Below are 23483 nucleotides of genomic sequence, written 5' to 3' on the forward strand. Positions count from 1 at the left end.
GCGCATGCGCAGTTTGTTCTGCATGTCCCGTCAGGCTACACCACATTGCGCATGTGCGCACTTCCGTTTAAATACAAGTGACGGACGGCATGGCGTGTTTGGCAACCCCCCTCTGAAGACGTGCTGGAGCACGACACGCGTAAGGAGGACGCCATAACACGCCGTGAAGTCACGCCGTCAGAGCAACGCGGAGCTCTGGCGGCCATTTTATCATTCCAGACGGTTAGTTGTGTACTATTGACTGTCTGCAACGCTGTATACCTAAGCTCAATAAAACCATATCCTATTACAAAATACTACACTATGGGAGTATCTTTGTTACCCCCTGGGGGAGCATTCTAATTTGCAGACCTACTCCTGGACACACTGGAGGGACCCAGACCAGATCTCTATACGTCCAATATCAGGGGGACCCCTAAGTGGAGAGGATCATCAGCCTCATACACAGCTGAGGGAGGACCACCCAGTATCGGATGACATCTGGATTACTCATACACAAAGGCGCATATTTGATGCGGGTCTGGTGAGTGCGCATTGTTTATCACTTACGTGCACGGATACCAGAACCAAGTCACTTGAATACCTGAGCACCTACTTTTTGTCATCTAATTAAGGAGGACTTTTGTACTTGAATCGAACTGATTGTATATATATCAGTACCTATACATGTTTAGCGCTGCACTTTATTCTATGTTTTATAAAAGTTCCAACATGTCCAAAGAAATAGAGTGAACCATCAAAAAATGTCCAACATCCCAAAACACCACCACGTGAATCTTCCAAGAGTTTGCCTCCAGCAGTGTTCCCTTCACCACAGTTAGGAAATGTTCTTACCCAAAGTGCATGCTGATCCTATTACAGAGGAGGAATACACAGCTTGTATAACCCCAACAGAGATTACCATCCCACTTGCACCGCATCTAGGGGGATTCTTGTGGTGGTGTTCGTGATGTTGGACTTTTTTTTGATGATTCACTATATTTCATTAGACTGTTTGGAACTTTTAAGTACTACAGTTGCAAGAAAAAGTATGTATGTGAACCCCTTGGGATTACGTGGAGTTTTGCATGAATTGGGCATAAAATGTGCTCTGAACGTCATCTAAGTCACAACAATAGAAGAACACAGTCTGCTGAACATAATACTACACAAACATTAGATGTTGCCATGGTTTAATTGCACATAACATGTAAACATTCACAGTGCGGGGAGGAAAAAGTATGTGAGGCCCTAGCTTAATGACTTCTCCCAGAGCTAATTGGAGCCAGGAGTGAGCCAACCTTGACTCCAATCAGTGTGATGATATTGGATGTGTTGCTGACAGCTGTCCTGCCCTTAAAAAACACACACCTGTTTTGGGTTTACTGGTTTCAAGAAGCACTGTCTGATGTGAACCAGAACAGAGCTCTATTGTGACTTAGATGACGTTCAGAGCACATTTTATGCCCAATTCATGGAAAACTCCACGTAATCCCAAGGGGTTCACATACTTTTTCTTGCAACTGTATATGTGGATTAATGAACAATATTTTTCAGTTTTTTCTATTATATATTTTTCACATTTCATGCACAAATATTGGATGATTATGTCTCACATTTTATTGTGTTGTTTATTTTAATATATAATGTTTGAATACATGTACAGTCAGGTCCATAAATATTGGGACATCAACACAATTCTAACATTTTTGGCTCTATACACCACCACAATGGATTTGAAATGAAACGAACAAGATGTGCTTTAACTGCAGACTGTCAGCTTTAATTTGAGGGTATTTACATCCAAATCAGGTGAACAGTGTAGGAATTACAACAGTTGCATATGTGCCTCCCACTTATTAAGGAACCAAAAGTAATGGGACAGAATAATAATCATAAATCAAACTTTCATTTTTTAATACTTGGTTGCAAATCCTTTGCAGTCAATTACAGCCTGAAGTCTGGAACACATAGACATCACCAGACGCTGGGTTTCATCCCTGGTGATGCTCTGCCAGGCCTCTACTGCAACTGTCTTCAGTTCCTGCTTGTTCTTGGGGCATTTTCCCTTCAGTTTTGTCTTCAGCAAGTGAAATGCTCAATCGGATTCAGGTCAGGTGATTGACTTGGCCATTGCATAACATTCCACTTCTTTCCCTTAAAAAACTCTTTGGTTGCTTTTGCAGTCTGCTTTGGGTCATTGTCCATCTGCACTGTGAAGCGGTGTCCAATGAGTTGTGAAGCATTTGGCTGAATATGAGCCGATAATATTGCCCGAAACACTTCAGAATTCATCCGGCTGCTTTTGTCAGCAGTCACATCATCAATAAATACAAGAGAAGCAGTTCCATTGGCAGCCATACATGCCCACGCCATGACACTACCACCACCATGCTTCACTGAGGAGGTGGTATGCTTAGGATCATGAGCAGTTCCTTTCCTTCTCCATACTCTTCTCTTCCCATCACTCTGGTACAAGTTGATCTCGGTCCCATCTGTCCATAGGATGTTGTTCCAGAACTGTGAAGGCTTTTTTAGATGTCGTTTGGCAAACTCTAATCTGGCCTTCCTGTTTTTGAGGCTCACCAATGGTTTACATCTTGTGGTGAACCCTCTGTATTCACTCTGGTGAAGTCTTCTTTTGATTGTTGACTTTGACACACATACACCTACCTCCTGGAGAGTGTTCTTGATCTGGCCAACTGTTGTGAAGGGTGTTTTCTTCACCAGGGAAAGAATTCTTCGGTCATCCACCACAGTTGTTTTCCGTGGTCTTCCAGGTCTTTTGGTGTTGCTGAGCTCACCGGTGCGTTCCTTCTTTTTAAGAATGTTCCAAACAGTTGTTTTGGCCACGCCTAATGTTTTTGCGATCTCTCTGATGGGTTTGTTTTGTTTTTTCAGCCTAATGATGGCTTGCTTCACTGATAGTGACAGCTCTTTGGATCTCATCTTGAGAGTTGACAGCAATAGATTCCAAATGCAAATAGCACACTTGAAATGAACTCTGGACCTTTTATCTGCTCATTGTAATTGGGATAATGAGGGAATAACACACACCTGGCCATGGAACAGCTGAGAAACCAATTGTCCCATTACTTTTGGTCCCTTAATAAGTGGGAGGCACATATGCAAACTGTTGTAATTCCTACACCGTTCACCTGATTTGAATGTAAATACCCTCAAATTAAAGCTGACAGTCTGAAGTTAAAGCACATTTTGTTCGTTTCATTTCAAATCCATTGTGGTGGTGTATAGAACCAAAAATGTTAGAATTGTGTTGATGTCCCAATATTTATGGACCTGACTGTATATACTGTATTTTTTCATTGATCACTAGTGCTTTATAAGTTGACGATTTTGGTTGTCCGTGGTCTTCACATACTATAGTTGTTTTTATTATAGCAGTTAAGTGGCAGATACTTTATTCATCTAAATAGACATTTTGGGTGTTGTTGGTTTTGGCCATGGCACAGAGGGGTTTATCTATAGTGTCTTTATTTTACTATTACTGAATTTTTTATTTTGTGCAATGTTGGGGTTTTAAAATTTAATTTAGGTTGGAGTTTGTCAGGAGTCAAAACCCTTTGTATAATTTGAGGGGCTCCAAAAGAGGGGGGCAAAATAACTTGGAGGGTAATTAGAGTTATTACAGGGATCACATTATAGAAACCCATTGGCTGCATTGTTAAAGCACAACTTTGGGCTTCATACTTTTCCAGGCGGAGCCCCCCTCCCCCATTCCTGTGCATATCACATGCAATGTCTGTGCGGACCCTTTTTTCCAGCACCTGATTCACATTGCATGGTTCATACCCATGTGATCCGATTTCTGGCAATCACTCTGCATTTTGCGATCTGTTTTAGGATGTCATTAATTTAACATTGACACCCGCACCAGATCACATGGACGACGTGCGATTGCAATGCGGTGCGGGAAACGTTCAGGATTCGCTGCATTTCACGCATCACATTAGTGTGAACCAGGTCTTAAAGAGAAGCAGAAAGCTGCCATTGAGGACCTCTAACATTCAAATATTAGTTGCCTGGTTGTCATGCAGCTTTCTGACTCCAACACTTTTTTAGAACAAGTATTTTTGATTGAAAGTTCTCACCAAAAGTTTCTAAAAGAAGGTCACCAGTAACACCGTCCATATATCGCTCAGGACGGGTTTCTTTTAACTTTGGAAATGATTTTCTCTGAGGCCGGGTTCACACTGATGTGATTCACCACATCGTATGATATTCACCCAGCAATCGCACCACATTCCTGTGCAAATCACATGCCATTCTGTGCGGGGCAATTTGAGCCCATCATTTTGTATGGCTCATATCGCACCACATCCACATGGAGAAGTGCAGGCACCTTTTTTTTTTACCACGCTGGAATCGGATCGGAAGGATGTTCATACCCATGTGATCTGATTCAAGCAAATGCAATATGTTCTGCAACCTGCTTTCGGGGCGTTGGTGGGAGAAATGCAGCGATTCCTGTGCGTTTGTGTGAACTCAGCCTTAAACACAAAATACAACAAACAGAAACATGCCAATAGCATTTCACGATGCGGTATATAACCCAGTTTTATGTCTTGTCTGCAGATGTCATTTACAATTTAAAATCAATATGATGTATAAAAAAAACAGATCAGATCACAAATGTCGGAATATATTCCTTTAATTTATAAACATTTGCTTTATCCACAAACTTCCTGCAGATAAAACTGCAACACCAGCTCAGCCCCGCCCTGTGCTGAGAAATGTGAGACGACCTTTAGATTTTCCGTGTCGGAGACTTTCACTTCTCTCTTCTGCTGTCAGCAATGGCGTCTGCTGATCTGAGAGAGGAGCTGGACTGTTCCATCTGTCTGAACATTTATACCGATCCTGTAATGCTGAGATGTGGACACAACTTCTGCCGGGTCTGTATTGATCGATTGTTGGATACACAGGAGGGGTCTGGAGGTTATTCCTGTCCTCAGTGCAGAGAAGAGTTCCAGGTTCGGCCTGCATTGCAGAGGAACATAGCACTACGTAACATAGTGGAGACCTTCCGGTCTACTCATCCAGATGAGAAGAAGGCTGGAATCTTCTGTACTTACTGCATTCACTATCCTGTACCCGCTGTTAGATCCTGTCTGATGTGTGAAGCTTCTCTGTGTGATAATCACCTGAGAATCCACAGCAAGTCACCAGAACATGTCCTAACTGACCCCACCACTTCCATGGAGAACAGAAAATGCGCCATCCATAGGGAGCTTCTTAAATATTACTGTGCTGCAGATGCCGTCTGTATCTGTGTGTCCTGCAGGCTGGATGGAGAACACCAGGGACACAAGGTGGAGACTCTGGATGAGGCTTCTGAGAAGAAGAAACAAAAACTGAGAAACGTTCTGCAGAAACTGATGACAGAGACAGAGAAGATGGAGAAAAGAGTCCAGAGTCTGCAGGAACGTAAGGGAAAAGTACAAGAAAAATCAGCTGGTCTAACAGAGAGAGTCACTGCCCTGTTCATAGAGCTCAGGAGACAGATGAAAGACCTGAAGAAGAGAGTCCTGAGGGAGATCGTTAGCCAGGAAGAGCGGCTTTCATGTCCATTGTCTGAGATGATCCATCAACTGGAGATAAAGAAGAAGGATCTGTCCAGGAAGATGGGGGACATTGAGGAGCTGTGTAACATGACCGACCCCCTGACTGTCCTCCAGGAATCAGACACAGGGGACTTGTGTGATACTGAGGAGGGAGATGATGAGGACAGAGAGAGACATGGTAGACTCCTCCATGATGGAGGGGATCTGGATGTGGCTGGAATCTCACACACATTACACACAGGGATATCTGATATGATAAAAGGGGGAAATGTATGCTTCAATATACAGGAAGCTTCAGACTTATTACTGGATGTGAACACAGCTCAGAATAATCTACAGATATCAGATGACATGAAAACTGCATCCTGGTCACGTACAAAGCAGAATCGTCCAGAAACACCAGAGAGATTTCAGGGCTGGGAACAGGTATTAAGCAGTCAGAGTTTTTCCTCGGGGCGACATTACTGGGAAGTGGATGTCAGTGAGGGAGAAGATTGCGTAGTCGGGATGTGTTATCCCAGTATAGAGAGGAGAGGAGGATTGCAGTCAGTGATTGGAAATAATAACAAGTCCTGGGGTTTGTGGATGTATAACAGTGAGTGTGATCTATCACATGATGGTAAATCAATCCTCATATCTCCTGATACCCCCCCTGATAGAGTCAGGATCTATGTGGATTATGAGGCCGGGCAGCTGTCCTTTTATGATCTGTGTGACCCCATCAGACACCTCCACACCTTCACCACCACCTTCACTGAGCCCCTCCATGCCAGGTTGTTTGTAGGAAAAGGTCGTATAAAGATCTCTGGGGGGGTCAGGAGACGTGTAAAATGATCATATGACAGGAAATCTGACCTGAATCTGGTGAAATCTGCTGAGAAATGTGAATCTGGTTCATAGGATGACACCGTTTGTAGAGATAATATATTTCTTCAATCGGTAGATCTGGTAGATCTCAGCCGAGGAGAGTGTCCTCCATCACTTCCACACCCAACAAGGCAAGATTTTTTTGGGGGGGGGTTATTTAGCATTAGGCTGACCACACACTATACAATCTGATTGTACAATAACCTTTAGATCTCCCATCAGCTGTGTAGTATACGGGTCTGCCTGATGTGACCCAATAAAGAGCTGATTCACACATGTGCGGTGCGGATTGAAGCTCAGGATTCACAGCTAATTGGCACAGTAGTTGTTCAGCGGTTCAGATCAGGTTTACATCGGGTTCAGGTCAGGATTTTATCCCGTTCACACACGTGCGGTTAAGTAACGGTTCCCATAGAAGTCAGTAGCCTGTAATCCGCACCTGAACCGGACCGCACTGCTCAGAAATCGCACATGACTCCTTCTCACCGCCAGTGCACCGGACCTATGTGGACAGGCACCATAGGAAGCAATGTTATGTCACATGTCATGCCGATTGGATGCGGTTCAAACCAATCCAATCCACATATGTGTGAACCGGCACTCAGAGGATTGTTTAAGTTTGTCTTCATAGGAGATAGTTTTGGTAAAGCTAAAGGAGATTTGGTGGTGTAGAGTGTGGTCAGCCTTAGATTTACCAAAAGTATGTCATATAAAGCCGGACATGAGCAATCCACTCATATTGTATCCAGGCAGACCCTCGCATTACATACAGTAGTTGCTGGCAGATCCGAAACAGATTGTATAGTGTATGGTCAGCTTTAGGGGTTCAGGTTGGGGGTTATGTTCAGGTTGGGGGTTATGTCAAGGTTGGGGGTTATGCTATGGTTAGAGGTTTTGCTATGGTTGGGGGTTAAGTAACTTTAGCTCCCGCCCCCTGTTTTCTGAACTTTTGCACAAGCTGTATAAATTCTGCACTTTGAACAGATGTAGAGAAGAGAAGACTGCAGATACACAGGTACAACTTTTGTAGGAGGATTTGTTTCCTCTCTGTGTATCTCCTGAGGCCAGTCACTGCACTGGGTATAGGTAAGGGTTGACAACCCCTTTGAAGATTTAATCATGAGTCGGTTTTATGGCCCTTTTACCCGTCTGACTGCTGAACAGCAGAGATTATGCTGGATGGTTATTCACTGTTATAAATAAGTCATCTAGAAAGGTGAAAATATTTTATTCTGTAAAGTGGTTATAAGGGAAGGACATTCTGTACCTCAAAGCCGTATTAAACCCAAAGGGAGACATTTGTTATATTGCAGCTTACCAATTCTTAGATGTGACGGCTGCTTTGGTTTAATGTTTTAGGCTCTCTTTCCTCTATTTTTATCTGGTGATCCTGCCAGTATGTCTGTTGTTTTTCAAAGGAACAAGCTCTCTTCCAGATATAGCGGTTACATGGATGAGACAAACCATCTGCCAATTACAGGGGTGATTACAATACTCAGCTTTTATTTAGTTATTTAAAAAATGTATCCTAAAAGAGAAAGCATGTTTGGTGTAACTGCTTGGAGTTTGGCTTCAATTTGTTAGTGTATTTAAATCTGCTAGTCCATTTAACACTCCCCTCCCCCTAGACAGATAATTCTGCTGTCCAAAGCTGCCCCATGTGCTCCTTCCTCCAGAGTGGGGGCAATCTAATACAGGAGGAGTGTTACTGACCAGCAGTGCCGGGACAAGATCATCTAGAGCCCAGGGTGAACATGCTGAATTGTGCCCCCCCCCCAAGATGTATGAGCATTATGTGTTAGCAAAAATCCCCTCCCCCCCACAAAAAAAATCGAGAACTAATCTGCATGTCTACCCCCTAAGCAAAAATTCCCCCTCCTTCAAGTACAAATCTGCTCCTTCCTGAATTCTCCTTCCCAGAACAAATATTTGCCCCCCCCCAACCCCCCAGCTCAAATCCACTCATTCCTCATATGCCCCCAGCACAAATCCACCCCTTTGCGAAAGAAAATCCCACCCGCCTAGTACAAATCTTCTACGTCTCAAATTTCAGTTCTGAGCACAAATCTTCTCCCCCCACTCTAAATCCCCCTCCGAGCAAAAATTCTCTCCAATCCCACAAATCCTCCCAAATTTCCCCTCCTAGCACAAATCCCCCCACAAAAACAATTCCCCTACTTACACAAATCCCACCCCCAACCTTTTCTTGGTGCCCCCCTTCTCCCATGATATCACAGTGCCCAGGGCAACCGCCCCCCTACCCACCCCTTGTCCCAGCCCTGCTGACCAGATCATCAGGTGAAAACAGAGGAAAAAAAGCCTAAAAAAAGAAATCTAATGCAGCCAAGAGAAAAAACACATCGGGTGGTAAAATAGCAAAATCCACCTGTTGGTTGTCTCTGTGGAATTCTACTGAGAAGTCATTTTACCCTTTTATATGTGTTGTTTTATATATTCCATGCATTTTAAGGTTTTAGATTCCACTTTTATGCATTTTATCTTGTCTCTATTTTTGTGCCATTTTATGTTCTGGGATTTGATTATTGTGTGCCGACATTTTATTGTACATTTTATTGTCCAACTTTCATCTTTCATGGTTCAATAAAGTTTTGTTGAAACCTTGAAGTGTTCGGTTTAGTATTTTGAAGCGTTCATTTTCAGGCTTTGGTTACAATGTATCTAAAGCCTTCCTTTGTTTTAGTTTTGAGTTAAGGCTTAGAAGCTCGCTCAGTTTTTTTTTTGTTTTTTTCTTACATATTTTCATTTCCTGCTCACAGTGACACAAGGAAATCTCTTCAAGGTCAAAGGAATCACCCTCTTAGTGTAGGTGTCACTGGAACAATTTGGGGGGGGGGGAGATTTATGAAAACTGGAGCACTCAGAATCTGGTGCAGCTGTGCATGGGAGCCAATCAGCTTCTAGCTTCTGCTTGCTCAATTAACCCCTTTGCACCTAAGGGTAAAACAAATGTTAATGCCTAAGCACAATTTTGCAACTTTGACATGTGTTAGTGAAACTGTACATATCATCACTACTACTGTGTGCATCCAGGTGGGTTATACCGCAGTTTTTTTCAGGAGAAATTGTGCTTTCACTTGATGGTAAATGGTAATGGATATATCCTGAATTTTTTTATTATTATCGATGGAAAACTGTCCCAAAATAGTAAAATAAATCATTTCTTTTTTTAATGTGGCTGTATATTTCTTGCTACTACCATAACCCATCACCAAAGAACAACCCAAAATAAATTATGCCCCTGACGATCGCAGCGATACCACATGTGTGTATGTTAGTTGTTGTTTGTACCCGTAGTACATCCTAGAATCAACAGTGCGCATTCTGATTTTTTTTTAAATACCTAAAAACACACCGACACTAACTGACACTGACACTGATTTAGGAAAAAAAAATCCTGATCAAAAAAATACTGACCCTGACCTTGACCCAAACACTAACCCTGGCACTGACCTAGGTTTGACAAACCTCCATCTAGGTTTTTTTTTTTTAAATTATTTTTTTATAATGTTTCTTACACCCAGTTCATCATCAGACCACTGAGCAATGAGGAGGCCATAGAGATGTACAGATCCCATCTCATGGAAGATCAGAGATAATATTTGTAGTTATCACTGTTTGTGACGTCACGGCATTGCTGTCTTTTATTTAAGATGATAATATGTGATTGTATATATAAAAACTTCAGTAAGATCCAGAATCCCCATTAAAAGGTCAGAAAATGATGTATTGTGGGATCTGTCATTTCTGAATGAGACGTTCATAACGTCTCCTATTGGTGGATGAAAAAACATTCCTTGAAGATGTAAATTAATAGAATAAAATGCCCCATGTGGGCCGGGTGATGGTCAACGTGAACGACCAACTGCAAATCCTTCATCGCCTTCCTTCTACTGATTGCAGCATTGGACACAAAGTGAAATGAGTGTTACCCAACACTTAGGGGTCTATTTATGAAACAATTTGCATAGCCATTGGTCCAGTGGATCTCCATGTATATTTGTTCTGTGTTCAAATGTTCTTTAACCACATCACCTCTCACACCTGTTCACCCCCTATGGACCAGAGCAATTTTTACGTTTCTGCTATGGGCCTGTTTATTCAGCAATACCTTTGCCAATAACAAGGTAATACATATTGTTTTGAAGGACAAACAAGGCTTTCTTTTCATGATATTGTCTAGTAACAATGATTTTTCCCCAGTCCTTAGACAATAAAACACAACAAAACTGGAAATTAATAGTGGGTGTATGCTACAGGACCCCTAACTTGAAGGATGGAATGGAGTTTCACCCCATATCACAGGGATGGCGGAGAGGAAGGGCAATGTTATCATAATTGGGGACTTCAACTTTCCACAGATGGACTGGGCAGAAGGCACTGCTCACTCTTTTAAGGCTTGCCATTTCTTAAATGTCATGTAGGACAATTTCATGTGTCAATTGGTGGATGCCCCAACTAGAAATAATGCTCTGCTAGCTCTACTCAGTACAAATAACACAGATCTGATTGCAGAGGTGAAAATAAAGGACAACATAATCCAGAGGTTGGTATAAAAAGCTCAATCTCAGTGTTTTCTGATGATACAAAGCTAAGCAGGCAATACCCTCCCAGCAGGATGTAGAAACCTTACATGAAGACCTCCATAAAATAAAGGGGTGGCCAACTACACAGCAAATGAGGTTTAATGTTGAGAAATGTAAACTAATGCACTTGGGGGCTAAAAAAAGAAAGTTACTCACTGGGGGAAGAGCCATTGGGGGATTCCAGGATGGAAAAGAATCTGGGGGTCTTAGTAGATCACAGGCTCAGCAATGGCATGCAATGCCAAGCTGCAGCAAGCAAAGCCAGCAGAATATTAGCATGCATTAAACATGGAATCTCCTCCAGAGATAGGACTATAATTCTACCACTTTATAAAACTCTGGTTTGGCCACATCTGGAGTGTGCCGTCCAGTTCTGGTCACCAGTCCTCAGGAAGGATGTGCTGGAACTGGAGAGAGTCCAGAGAAGGGAAGCAAAACTAATAAGGGGACTGGAGGACCTCAATTATGAGGAAAGACTATAAACACTAAATGTATTCTCCCTGAAGAAGAGACACTTGAGAGGAGATATGAGAGCGATATACAGTACAAATACCTCAACGGTGATTCCAGCATAGGGAGAAAACTATTCAGTTTCTGAGAACTTAAGAGGTCACTCCATGAAAGTGGAGAAGTGGTTATTCCTTAAACCAGTGTTTCTCAACCTTATTTCAGCCAAGGCACCCTTTAAAATGATGGACAGCTCCAAGGCACCCTTTAAAATGATGGACAGCTCCAAGGCACCCTTTAAAATGATGGACAGTCTTGAGGCACCCCATTCTAAAATTGGGACCTCTAGACCACAGATGTCAAACTGGCAGCCCTCCAGCTGTTGCCAAACTACAAGTCCCAGGAGGCATTGCAAGATTGACAGTCATAAGCATGACTCCCATAGGTAAGAGGCATGATGGGACTTGTAGTTTTGCAACAGCTGGAGAGCCACCAGTCTGACACCCCTGCTCTGGACTGTCCATAATTTTAAAAGGGCGCCCCATTCTAAAATGTGAAAAACTATTCTAATACTTAAATATAACGCAGCAACATTATTATTATTATTATTATACAGGATTTATATAGCGCCAACAGTTTGCTCAGCGCTTTACATTATAGTGGGAGACAATACAGTAACAATACAGTTCAAAACAAGAGGGATTTGAGGGCCCTGCTCCTTCAAGCTTACAATCTAGGAGGGAGGGGCTAGTGGTACAATAGGTAATAACTGTGGGGGATGGACTGGTTGGAAGAGTAGAGGATTCCAGTATTAGCAGATGGCGATAGGCTTCCCTGAAGAGAGGTTTTCAGTGATCACCTAAAAGTCAGCAGAGTAGGCGATAGTCTGATAGATTAGGGTAGGGAGTTCCAGAGGATGGGGGAAGCCCTGGAGAAGTCCTGGAGATGAGCATGGGAGGAGGAGACAAGGGAGCTAGAGAGTAGGTCTTGCGAGGAGCAGAGAGTACAGTTTGGGTGATATTTTGAGACAAGATCGGTGATGTAATTTGGGGCAGTGTTATGCACGGCTTTATATGTCAGTGTTAGTGTTTTGAATTTTATTTGTTGGGCAACTGGAAGCCAGTGGAGGGATTGGCAGAGAGGGGTGGAGGATGCTGAATGGAGGTCAGTGGAGGGATTAGCAGAGAGGGGTGGAGGACACTGAGTGGAGGCCAGTGGAGGGATTAGCAGAGAGGGGTGGAGGACACTGAGTGGAGGCCAGTGGAGGGATTGGCAGAGAGGGGTGGCAGATACAGAACGGTTGGTAAGGTGGATGAGACTGGCAGCAGCATTCATGATAGACTGAATTGGGGATAGCCTTCAATGAGGTCAGCCAATGAGGAGGGAGTTATAATAGTCGAGGCGTGATATGACAAGGGAGTGAATACGTTTCTTAGTGGTTTCTGAGGTTAGGAATGGTCGTATCTTGGAGATGTTGCGGAGTTGAAGTCTACATGATTTTGTCAGCTTTTGTCCTGGGGCTGGAAGGATAGATGGGAGTCTAGGATTACACCTAGTACCCTGACATGAGGGGATGGACTGATGGTTGTGTTATCAATCTTGATGGTGAAGTCAGTGGAGGGGGCACGGGCTGGAGGGAATACTAAGAGATCAGTTTTGGAAAGATTGAGTTTGAGGAAGTGGAGTGACATCCAAGCCGATATGTCACTTAGTAGGCTAGCGATGCGAGAGGAGACTGAAGGGGTGAGGTGAGGGGTAGACAGATAGAGTTGCGTGTCATCAGCATAGAGATGGTAATAGAAGCCATGGGGGTTTATCAAGTGACCAAGGGAGGAGGTGTAGATGGAGAAGAGAAGGGGTCCAAGGACAGAACCTTGAGGGACCCCTACAGAGAGAGGGAGTGAAGAGGAAGTGGCAGCATTGTAGGAAACACTGAAGGAGTGCTGCGATAGATAGGAGGAGAACCAGGAGAGAGCGGAGTCTCTGAGGCCAAGAGAGTGTCGTTTTTTGAGGAGGAGGGGATGGTCAACCGTATCAAAAGCCGCAGAGAGGTCGAGTAGTAGGAGTATTAAATAGTGGTTGTAGGTTTTAGCAGTTAGTAAATCATTAGTGAGTTTTAGTAGGGCAGTTTCAGTGGAGTGTAGAGGGCAAAAGCCAGACTGTATAGGGTCGAGAAGGTTGTTGTCGTTGAGGTGGGAGCTCAGGTGATTGTAGACTAAGCGTTTTAGGAGTTTAGAGGTAAATGGCAGCAGGGAGATGGGTCTTAAGTTGTTCAGGTCGGTGGGGTCCAGGGAGGACTTTTTAATTATGGGAGTGATGTGCGCATGCTTTAGAGTGGAGGGAAAGGCACCAGTAGAGAGGGAAAGATTGAAGATGTGAGTGAGGGAGTAAAGGATGGAAGAGGAGGGTGACCGAAGTAGTTGTGAAGGGACTGGGTCCAGGGGGCAGGTGGTGAGGCGGGCTTCTGAGAAAACCTTAGTGACCTCATTGGTAGTAGCGAGGTCAAAAGAGGAAAGTGTTGAGGGAGGTTTAGTATGAGGAATGCTAAGTGGGGTGGATGTCTGTGCAGTGGCGATGTCCCTATGTATTGCGTCGATCTTGTTTTTTAAGTGGTTTGCAATCTCGTGGGCAGTGAGTGAGGTACTAGGTGAAGGTGGAGGCGGAGAAAGTAGAGAGTTAAAAGTAGAGAAGAGCCGACGAGGACTGGAAGAGAAGGTATTAATGAGAGTGACAAAGTAGGCTTGTTTAGCAGCGTGGAGGGAGGAAGTGTATGTTAAGAAGGCAGATTTATATCAGGTGAACGTGTCAGGAATGGACTGCCAGCAATGGTGGGACTCACCTGCCTTATGAGCTGCAGTACCAGGGCTGGCCAGCGGGTGCTCCCAGCAATCAGAGACTCAACCTTGCAGCCAGTCAAACACCTGGAACTGATTATACTGGTGTATTTAAGGGATGGCCAGACCTGCAGACTCTGCCTTGGTGTGTGTTTCTCCTGGGCCCTGTATCCTGTTCCTGCTCCCTGTTCCTGTTCCTGTCTGATTCGTTGCTGACCCTGCTCTGATCCCTGGCTTTGTCTGACCATTCTCCTCTGCCTGACCCTCTGTACCACGCTGCCCGCTACCTGCTGAACCTGGCTTGTGACCCCGACCATTCTCCGCTTGCTCCCCCTGTACCTACCTGCCCGATTGATATTGACCCGGCCTGCCTGACGACGCTTGCATTGTATGTACTGTCATCTGTGGGTGGTTGGTTTGGTTGTTTGCACTGTATTATGTTTTAGTATTGCACTGCGTTTATGTTTGTATTGTTAGTGTTAATAAATTATATTGTTTATAACATATCTGAAGTCTGCGTTTCCCTGCGTCGGTCACACACCTCTGGTCATACCCGGGAGCCCTGACATTACACCAAGGCCAATCCTGACCAGAAGTGGCTGCACAGGGAAGCCATCTTGGTTTGTTGATGGGAAGGATGGATCTTGATGAGGTTGAGTATTTATATCTGCTAGTGTTTGATGACAGGGAGTATGCTTATCAAACTCTGAAGGAGTATCCCCGGGATGAACTGCTAGAATGTATACGGCTCGCTCATGTTCTAGTACAGGGGTGGGCAAACTTTTTGACTTGAGGGCCGCAATGGGTTCATATATTGGACCCGGGGGCCGGACCAAGAGTAGATGAATGATGTGTATGTGTCATCCATAGTAAGTATAGTAATATTCCCCCATAGTAAGCATAGTAATTAATCCCCCATATAGTAATTCATCTCCCATAGTAATTCATCCCCCATATAGTAATTCGTCCCCCATATAGTAATTCGTCCCCCATATAGCAATTCATCCCCCTTATAGCAATTCATCCCCCATATAGTAATTCATCCCCCATATAGTAATTCATCCCCCATATAGTAATTCATCCCCCATAGTAATTCATCCCCCATAGTAATTCATCCCCCACATAGTAATTCATCCCCCATATAGTAATTCATCCCCCATAGTAATTCATCCCCCACATAGTAATTCATCCCCCACATAGTAATTCATCCCCCATATTAATTCATCCCCCATATTAATTCATCCCCCATATTAATTCATCCCCCATATAGTAATTCATCCCCCATATAGTAAGTCCCCCATATAGTAAGTCCCCCATATAGTAATTCATTCCCCATATAGTAAGTCCCCCATATAGTAATTCATTCCCCATATAGTAAGTCCCCCATATAGTAATTCATTCCCCATATAGTAAGTCCCCCATATAGTAATTCATTCCCCATATAGTAAGTCCCCCATATAGTAATTCATCCCCCATATAGTAATTCATTCCCCATATAGTAAGTCCCCCATATAGTAATTCATTCCCCATATAGTAAGTCCCCCATATAGTAATTCATCCCCCATATAGTAAGTCCCCCATATAGTAATTCATTCCCCATATAGTAAGTCCCCCATATAGTAATTCATTCCCCATATAGTAAGTCCCCCATATAGTAATTCATCCCCCATATAGTAAGTCCCCCATATAGTAATTCATTCCCCATATAGTAAGTCCCCCATATAGTAATTCATCCCCCATATAGTAAGTCCTCCATATAGTAATTCATTCCCCATATAGTAAGCCCCCCCTGTGTCAATTCACTTACCTTTGCTCCTCCGCGCGTTCCTCTCGTATTCCCGCGCCGTTCTGGTCTTCAGGGAGGACTGTGAGAGAAGAGTTCGTCACGCTGCCCCGCCTACATCCTGGCTGCCCCGCCTACATCCTGACAGCTGCAGAGTCCTGACGCCCGAGAGGAGGGAGGGGGCGGCCATCCTAGAGGGGGGGCGGCCATCCGAGAGGAGGGGAGGGGAGAGGAGGAGAGGAGGTCGCCCGCCCGCCCGAGAGGAGGGAGGGGAGCGGGCGCCCGGCACACAGGAGAGCCGCATCTATTGTAAAGAGCCGCGGCTTGCCGACCACTGGCCTTGCGGGAGCCTAGCTCCGCGGGCCGGATTAAAAGGTCCGCCGGGCCGTATACGGCCCGCGGGCCGTAGTTTGCCCATTGCTGTTCTAGTAGATCAGGGCACATAATTCTCTGAGGTGCAGCCATTGATTCAGATTTGTGCGGAGTTGGTTTCATCTGGTACCCCCGAATGCAGGGATGAATTTTTGCCGCCATTTAGTGCCGACCAGGTAGAGTCCCTGGTGTGGGTATTCGAGGATGATGTGGATTGCTTCTTGGAGCATTATGCTGCATGTTCACCACAGATACTAAGAGATTGTATAAACGCAGTGCAGTTTTTGGTCAGACAGGCTTTGTGTAAGCTCAGCTTTGTTCAACCCATACTGCAGACATGGACAGACTTGTTGCACCCAGCCTCAGTCAGCCTACAAAAACCCAGTCTATTTCCTCAAAGCTCTATTCCTGCATTCCCAACAGCTCCTCCTGCCCTGCTATCTACCGCATGTCAGTCCCCTGTTCCCACTCACTGCACCTATCCTGCCTTTAACCCTGTAAAGAAGCCCTCTGTAGCAACTGCTCCCTCCTCTGTTCCATCCTCCAGCTCTTCTCTGTCTCCAGTTGCTCCATTCGTTTGCAGACCTGCGTTTACTTGCAGTGCTCCAGTAGTTAAAACCAGAAAAAAGCGAAAATTCTTTCCAACCAATACCATCCTGCCAGTATCCAAACCGGTGAGCCTGCCGTCTGAGAACCTGCCTCCCGTGGTTCAGCCTGGTGCCTTGGCACCCGCACTTCAGCCTGATGCCTGTACCCAGCCTGATGCCTGTACCCAGCCTGATGCCTGTACCCAGCCTGATGCCTGTACCCAGCCTGAGGTCTGTACCCAGCCTGATGCCTGTACCCAGCCTGATGCCTCTCTTCAGCCTGATGCCTCTCTTCAGCCTGATGCCTCTCTTCAGCCTGATGCCTCTACTCAGCCTGATGCCTCTACTCAGCCTGATGCCTCCACTCAGCCTGATGCCTCTACTCAGCCTGATGCCTCTACTCAGCCTGATGCCTCCACTCAGCCTGATGCCTCTACCCAGCATGATGAACTGATCCAGCCTGATGATCCTATTAGGCCAGTTGACTCGATGCCCGCTGTTGATCCAGATGATCCGGTACCTGATCCGGTGCCCGCTGTCGTGCCCATTGACTCAGAGCCCGCTGTCGTACCTGGTGACTCGGTTCCCACTGCCTTGCCAGATGACGCGGTGCCCGCTGGCGAGCCAAATGACCTGATGCCTGGTGACCCAGTGCCCGCTGTCATACCTGGTGACCTGATGCCCGCTGTCAAGCCAGACGATCCAATGCCTGGTGACCCGGTGCCCACTACCTTGCCAGATGACGCGGTGCCCGCTGGCAAGCCAAATGACCTGATGCCTGGTGACCCAGTGCATGCTGTCATACCTGGTGACCCGATGCCCGCTGTCGAGCCAGACAATCCGGTACCTGATGACCCGGTGCCCGCTGTCGTGCCAATTGACTCAGAGCCCACTGTCGTGCCTGGTGAATTGGTGCCCACTGTCTTGCCAGATGACGCGGTGCCCGCTGTTGAGCCAAATGACCTGATGCCTGGTGACCCGATGCCCGCTGTCCAGCCAGACGATCCAATGTCTGACCCAGTGCCCGCGGTCATACTAGTTGACTCGGAGCCCACTGCCTTGCCAGATGACGCGGTGCTTGCTGTCGAGCCAAATGACCTGATGCCTGGTGACCCGATGCCCGCTGTCCAGCCAGACGATCCAATGTCTGACCCAGTGCCAGCGGTCATGCCAATTGACTCAGAGTCCGCTGTCGTACCTGGTGACTCGGTGCCCACTGCCTTGCCAGATGACGCGGTGCCCGCTGGCGAGCCAAATGACCTGATGCCTGGTGACCCCGTGCCCGCTGTCATACCTGGTGACCCGATGCCCGCTGTCGAGCCAGACGATCCAATGCCTGGTGACCTGGTGCCCACTGCCTTGCCAGATGACGCGGTGCCCGCTGGCAAGCCAAATGACCTGATGCCTGGTGACCTGATGCCCGCTGTCCAGCCAGACGATCCAATGTCTGACCCAGTGCCCGCGGTCATACCAGTTGACTCGGAGCCCACTGCCTTGCCAGATGACGCGGTGCCCGCTGTCGAGCCAAATGACCTGATGCCTGGTGACCCGATGCCCGCTGTCCAGCCAGACGATCCAATGTCTGACCCAGTGCCAGCGGTCATGCCAGTTGACTTGGAGCCCACTGTCGTGCCTGGTGACTCGGTGCCCGCCGCTCCACCTGGGGGCCTGAGACCTGTCGCTCCGCCTGGGGGCCTGAGACCTGTCGCTCCGCCTGGGGGCCTGAGACCTGTCGCTCCGCCTGGGGGCCTGAGATCTGTCGCTCCGCCTGGGGGCCTGAGACCTGTCGCTCCGCCTGGGGGCCTGAGACCTGTCGCTCCGCCTGGGGGCCTGAGACCTGTCGCTCCGCCTGGGGGCCTGAGACCTGTCTCTCCGCCTGGGGGCCTGAGACCTGTCTCTCCGCCTGGGGGCCTGAGACCTGTCGCTCCGCCTGGGGGCCTGAGACCTGTCGCTCCGCCTGGGGGCCCGGCGCCCGCCGCTCCGCCTGGGGGCCCGAAACCTGTCGCTCCGCCTGGGGGTCCGGCGCCCGCCGCTCCGCCTGGGGGCCCGAGACCTGTCGCTCCGCCTGGGGGTCCGGCGCCCACTGCTCCGCCTGGGGGCCCGAGACCTATCGCTCCGCCTGGGGGTCCGGCGCCCGCCGCTCCGCCTGGGGGCCCGAGACCTGTCGCTCCGTCTGGGGGTCCGGCGCCCGCCGCTCCGCCTGGGGGCCCGAGACCTGTCGCTCCGCCTGGGGGTCCGGCGCCCGCCGCTCCGCCTGGGGGCCCGAGACCTGTCGCTCCGCCTGGGGGTCCGGCGCCCGCCGCTCCGCCTGGGGGCCCGAGACCTGTCGCTCTGCCTGGGGGTCCGGCGCCCGCCGCTCCGCCTGGAGGCCCGATGCCTGTCGCCCCGCCTGGGGGCCCGATGCCTGTCGCCCCGCCTGGGGGCCCGATGCCTGTCGCCCCGCCTGGGGGCCCGATGCCTGTCGCCCCTCCTGGGGGCCTGATGCCTGTCGCCCCTCCTGGGGGCCCGGCACCCGCCGCTCCGCCTGGGGGCCCGATGCCTGTCGCCCCGCCCGGGGGCCCGGTGCCTGTCGCCCCGCCCGGGGGCCCGGTGCCTGCTGCTCCGCCCGGTGCCTGCTGCTCCGCCTGGTGGCCCGGTGCCTGCTGCTCCGCCTGGTGGCTCGGTGCCTGCTGCTCCGCCTGGTGCCTGCTGCTCCGCCTGGTGGCCCGGTGCCTGCTGCTCCGCCTGGTGGCCCGGTGCCTGCTGCTCCGCCTGGTGGCCCGCTGCCTGCTGCTTCGCCTGGTAATCCGATGTGCCTCTGCCCGGAGTCCAGCCCGATGTGCCTCTGCCCGGAGTCCAGCCCGATGTGCCTCTGCCCGGAGTCCAGCCCGATGTGCCTCTGCCCGGAGTCCAGCCCGATGTGCCTCTGCCCGGAGTCCAGCCCGATGTGCCTCTGCCCGGTGTGCCTCTGCCCGATGTGCCTCTGCCCGGTGTGCCCCTGCCCGGTGTGCCCCTGCCCGGAGTCCAGCCCGATGTGCCCCTGCCCGGAGTCCAGCCCGATGTGCCTCTGCCCGATGTGCCTCTGCCCGGAGTCCTGCCCGGTGTGCCGCTGCCCGGAGTCCTGCCCGGTGTGCCAGTCTTTGATATCCCGCCAGTTACCAGACCCGGGCGGTGGAACATTTTGCCCAGCTAGGACTGTTTGGAGCGTCCTGAGGCCGCTCCTTGAGGGGGGGGGTACTGTCAGGAATGGACTGGCCAGCAATGGTGGGACTCACCTGCCTTATAAGCTGCAGTACCAGGGCTGGCCAGCGGGTGCTCCCAGCAATCAGAGACTCAACCTTGCAGCCAGTCAAACACCTGGAACTGATTATACTGGTGTATTTAAGGGATGGCCAGACCTGCAGACTCTGCCTTGGTGTGTGTTTCTCCTGGGCCCTGTATCCTGTTCCTGCTCCCTGTTCCTGTTCCTGTTCCTGTCTGATTCGTTGCTGACCCTGCTCTGATCCCTGGCTTTGTCTGACCATTCTCCTGCTCCTGATCCCTGGCTTGTCTGACCATTCTCCTCTGCCTGACCCTCTGTACCACGCTGCCCGCTACCTGCTGAACCTGGCTTGTGACCCCGACCATTCTCCGCTTGCTCCCCCTGTACCTACCTGCCCGATTGATATTGACCCGGCCTGCCTGACGACGCTTGCATTGTATGTACTGTCATCTGTGGGTGGTTGGTTTGGTTTGTTTGCACTGTGTTATGTTTTAGTATTGCACTGCGTTTATGTTTGTATTGTTAGTGTTAATAAATTATATTGTTTATAACATATCTGAAGTCTGCATTTCCCTGCGTCAGTCACACACCTCTGGTCACACCCGGGAGCCCTGACAGAACGCTTGGTGGGATTTAGTTTTACGCCATGATCGCTCCAGCGCGCGACTGTGTCGTTTGAGATTTCTGGTGTGGTAAGTCTACCAAGGTGATTTATTCTTCCAAAGCAAATACACTTTTGCACACTGGTACTGACTAGTATTCCAATGTTTCTCTTCTCCCTCAGTTTTTCTCCATCACTGACCTAATGTGACCCTAATATTGATGGAGAGGGGCAGGGGAGGGTAAAACTAGCATGCTGTGGAGGCAGATGACATCCTCCTTATCAGCTGTTGATGTCATTGGTTGTCAGGTTCGCCAATGGCTAGAAGGTTGTGATGGTGCGCAATGAAAACCTGTGACTTTGTGTAACTAAAAGGCAGGCTTGTTCCATCTACTGGCTTGTATATGTGTTTTGGGCAATCTCTACACATTTTGCCAGGGCACTCCTGAAGAAACCTCAAGGCACCCCAGGATGCCTGGGCATCTTGGTTGAGAAAGACTGTCTTAAACTGTGAAGGGGGTTCTTTACTGGTATAGCGGTGAGGATGAGGAACTCCCTTCCACAATTGGTGGGGTCAGTGGGAAGTATAGATCGTTTTATAAAACTCTTAGATGGGTAGTGTTACTGCACATAAAATGTGTGTATTTTATTATTTAATTTGTTATATTTACAATTACGCTAAAACTATGATTCTGGTAATAGCATTGCAAAGATATTTACAAATGAAATAAAGTGTTTGTTTTTTAAATTTTGTGCTATTTATAAATGGGAAATGTGTAAATGTATGTTAAATGTGAAAACAAAAGTATCAAAGGAAACAAAAAAAAGCTACAGTATTAAGTTAATAAAATAGAAACAAAAAAATCAGCAGGAAAATAATAGTTGACGAGCGAAGGAGACTATGGAGCTAATTAGGGCTGATTAGAGTAAACTAGGGGTTAATAAGGGGTTAAACAGAGGAATATTTTATTTAAAAAAAACTTTTTTTTTTTAATTGTCAGGTTGCTTTAATTATCATCATCTGCAGATTTATGTTCATCCCTTTGATCTGCAGATGAATGAACAGAAAGATACAAATGTAACAATCTGTTACTCTGTATGTTTGTATAATCAGGGCCTGGAGCTGTATTATTTATAAACACTGTCAGACTGCTTTTATTGACAGCTACAGCCGCCACCTTGTTCTCTGAGTATACTGCGTCTTTGTAGCAAGAGATGCCATGTAACAATTTTATTGAACACTAGAGCAGGGGTAGGCAACCTTTAAAGAACGGTGTGCAGAAAAATGTTTTCAAAGAAATTAAGAGTGCCAGTTATATAAAAAAAAGTCAACTTTACACGCCTAATCTTGGAAAGGATTTTTTATACAGTAAATACTGTAAACTATTTGAATAACAGTAAGAAAACATTTAGCTTTCAAGGATGGTACAGTAAATGGTAACTTACCTCTTTTCCAGAACACATGTGCTGTGAGGCAAGTATGGTAAGGATGAAATGAATATGTCAACCGAGGAAAATATACAGTTGAAAATGAAGTGTGAGGTGATAGTGGTCACCCTAATAAAGTTCTCTCAGATCAAACCTGTGCACCTTCAGACCGTAAATCATTCATTCCTGCACCTTCACACCTCAGATCACCCCAATTCCTGTACCTTCATACCTCAGATTACCCCAATTCCTGCACCTTCACACCTCAGATCACCCCAATTCCTGCACCTTCACACCTCAGATTACCCCAATTCCTGTACCTTCACACCTCAGATCACCCCAATTCCTGCACCTTCACACCTCAGATCACTCCAATTCCTGCACCTTCACACCTCAGATCACCCCAATTCCTGTACCTTCACACCTCAGATCACTCCAATTCCTGCACCTTCACACCTCAGATCACTCCAATTCCTGCACCTTCACACCTCAGATCACTCCAATTCCTGCACCTTCACACCTCAGATCACCCCAATTCCTGTACCTTCACACCTCAGATCACTCCAATTCCTGTACCTTCACACCTCAGATCACTCCAATTCCTGCACCTTCACACCTCAGATCACCCCAATTCCTGCACCTTCACACCTCAGATCACTCCAATTCCTGCACCTTCACACCTCAGATCACCCCAATTCCTGTACCTTCACACCTCAGATCACTCCAATTCCTGTACCTTCACACCTCAGATCACTCCAATTCCTGCACCTTCACACCTCAGATCACCCCAATTCCTGCACCTTCACACCTCAGATCACTCCAATTCCTGCACCTTCACACCTCAGATCACCCCAGTTCCTGCACCTTCACACCTCAGATCACTCCAATTCCTGCACCTTCACACCTCAGATCACCCCAATTCCTACACCTTCACACCTCAGATCACCCCAATTCCTGCATCTTCATACCTCAGATCACCCCAATTATTGCAGCTTTACCCATCAGATTACCCCAATACCTGCACTTTCACACCCCAGATCAGCCCTGATTCCTGTACCTTCACACCTCATATTAACCCTATTCCTGCACTTTCACACCTCCAATCCCCCCAAATCCTGCAGTTTTGCACCCCAGATCAGGTCCAATTCCTGCTTC

General features: G+C 47.5%; 1 protein-coding gene across 1 annotated transcript; it reads left to right on the forward strand.

Annotated features, from left to right (window-relative positions):
• The first annotated feature begins 4775 nt into the window (after nucleotides 1–4775).
• On the forward strand, nucleotides 4776–6398 carry LOC149450411 (E3 ubiquitin-protein ligase TRIM39-like). Its single transcript, XM_089691986.1, has one exon. It carries the CDS (start codon nucleotides 4797–4799, stop codon nucleotides 6396–6398), a length of 1602 nt encoding a protein of 533 aa, XP_089548112.1. The 5' UTR covers nucleotides 4776–4796.
• The last annotated feature ends 17085 nt before the right edge of the window (nucleotides 6399–23483 follow it).

Source organism: Staurois parvus, unplaced genomic scaffold, assembly GCF_062004578.1.
Source record: "Staurois parvus isolate SC_StPar_1 unplaced genomic scaffold, SC_StPar_1.0 ptg000575l, whole genome shotgun sequence".
NCBI lineage: Eukaryota > Metazoa > Chordata > Amphibia > Anura > Ranidae > Staurois > Staurois parvus.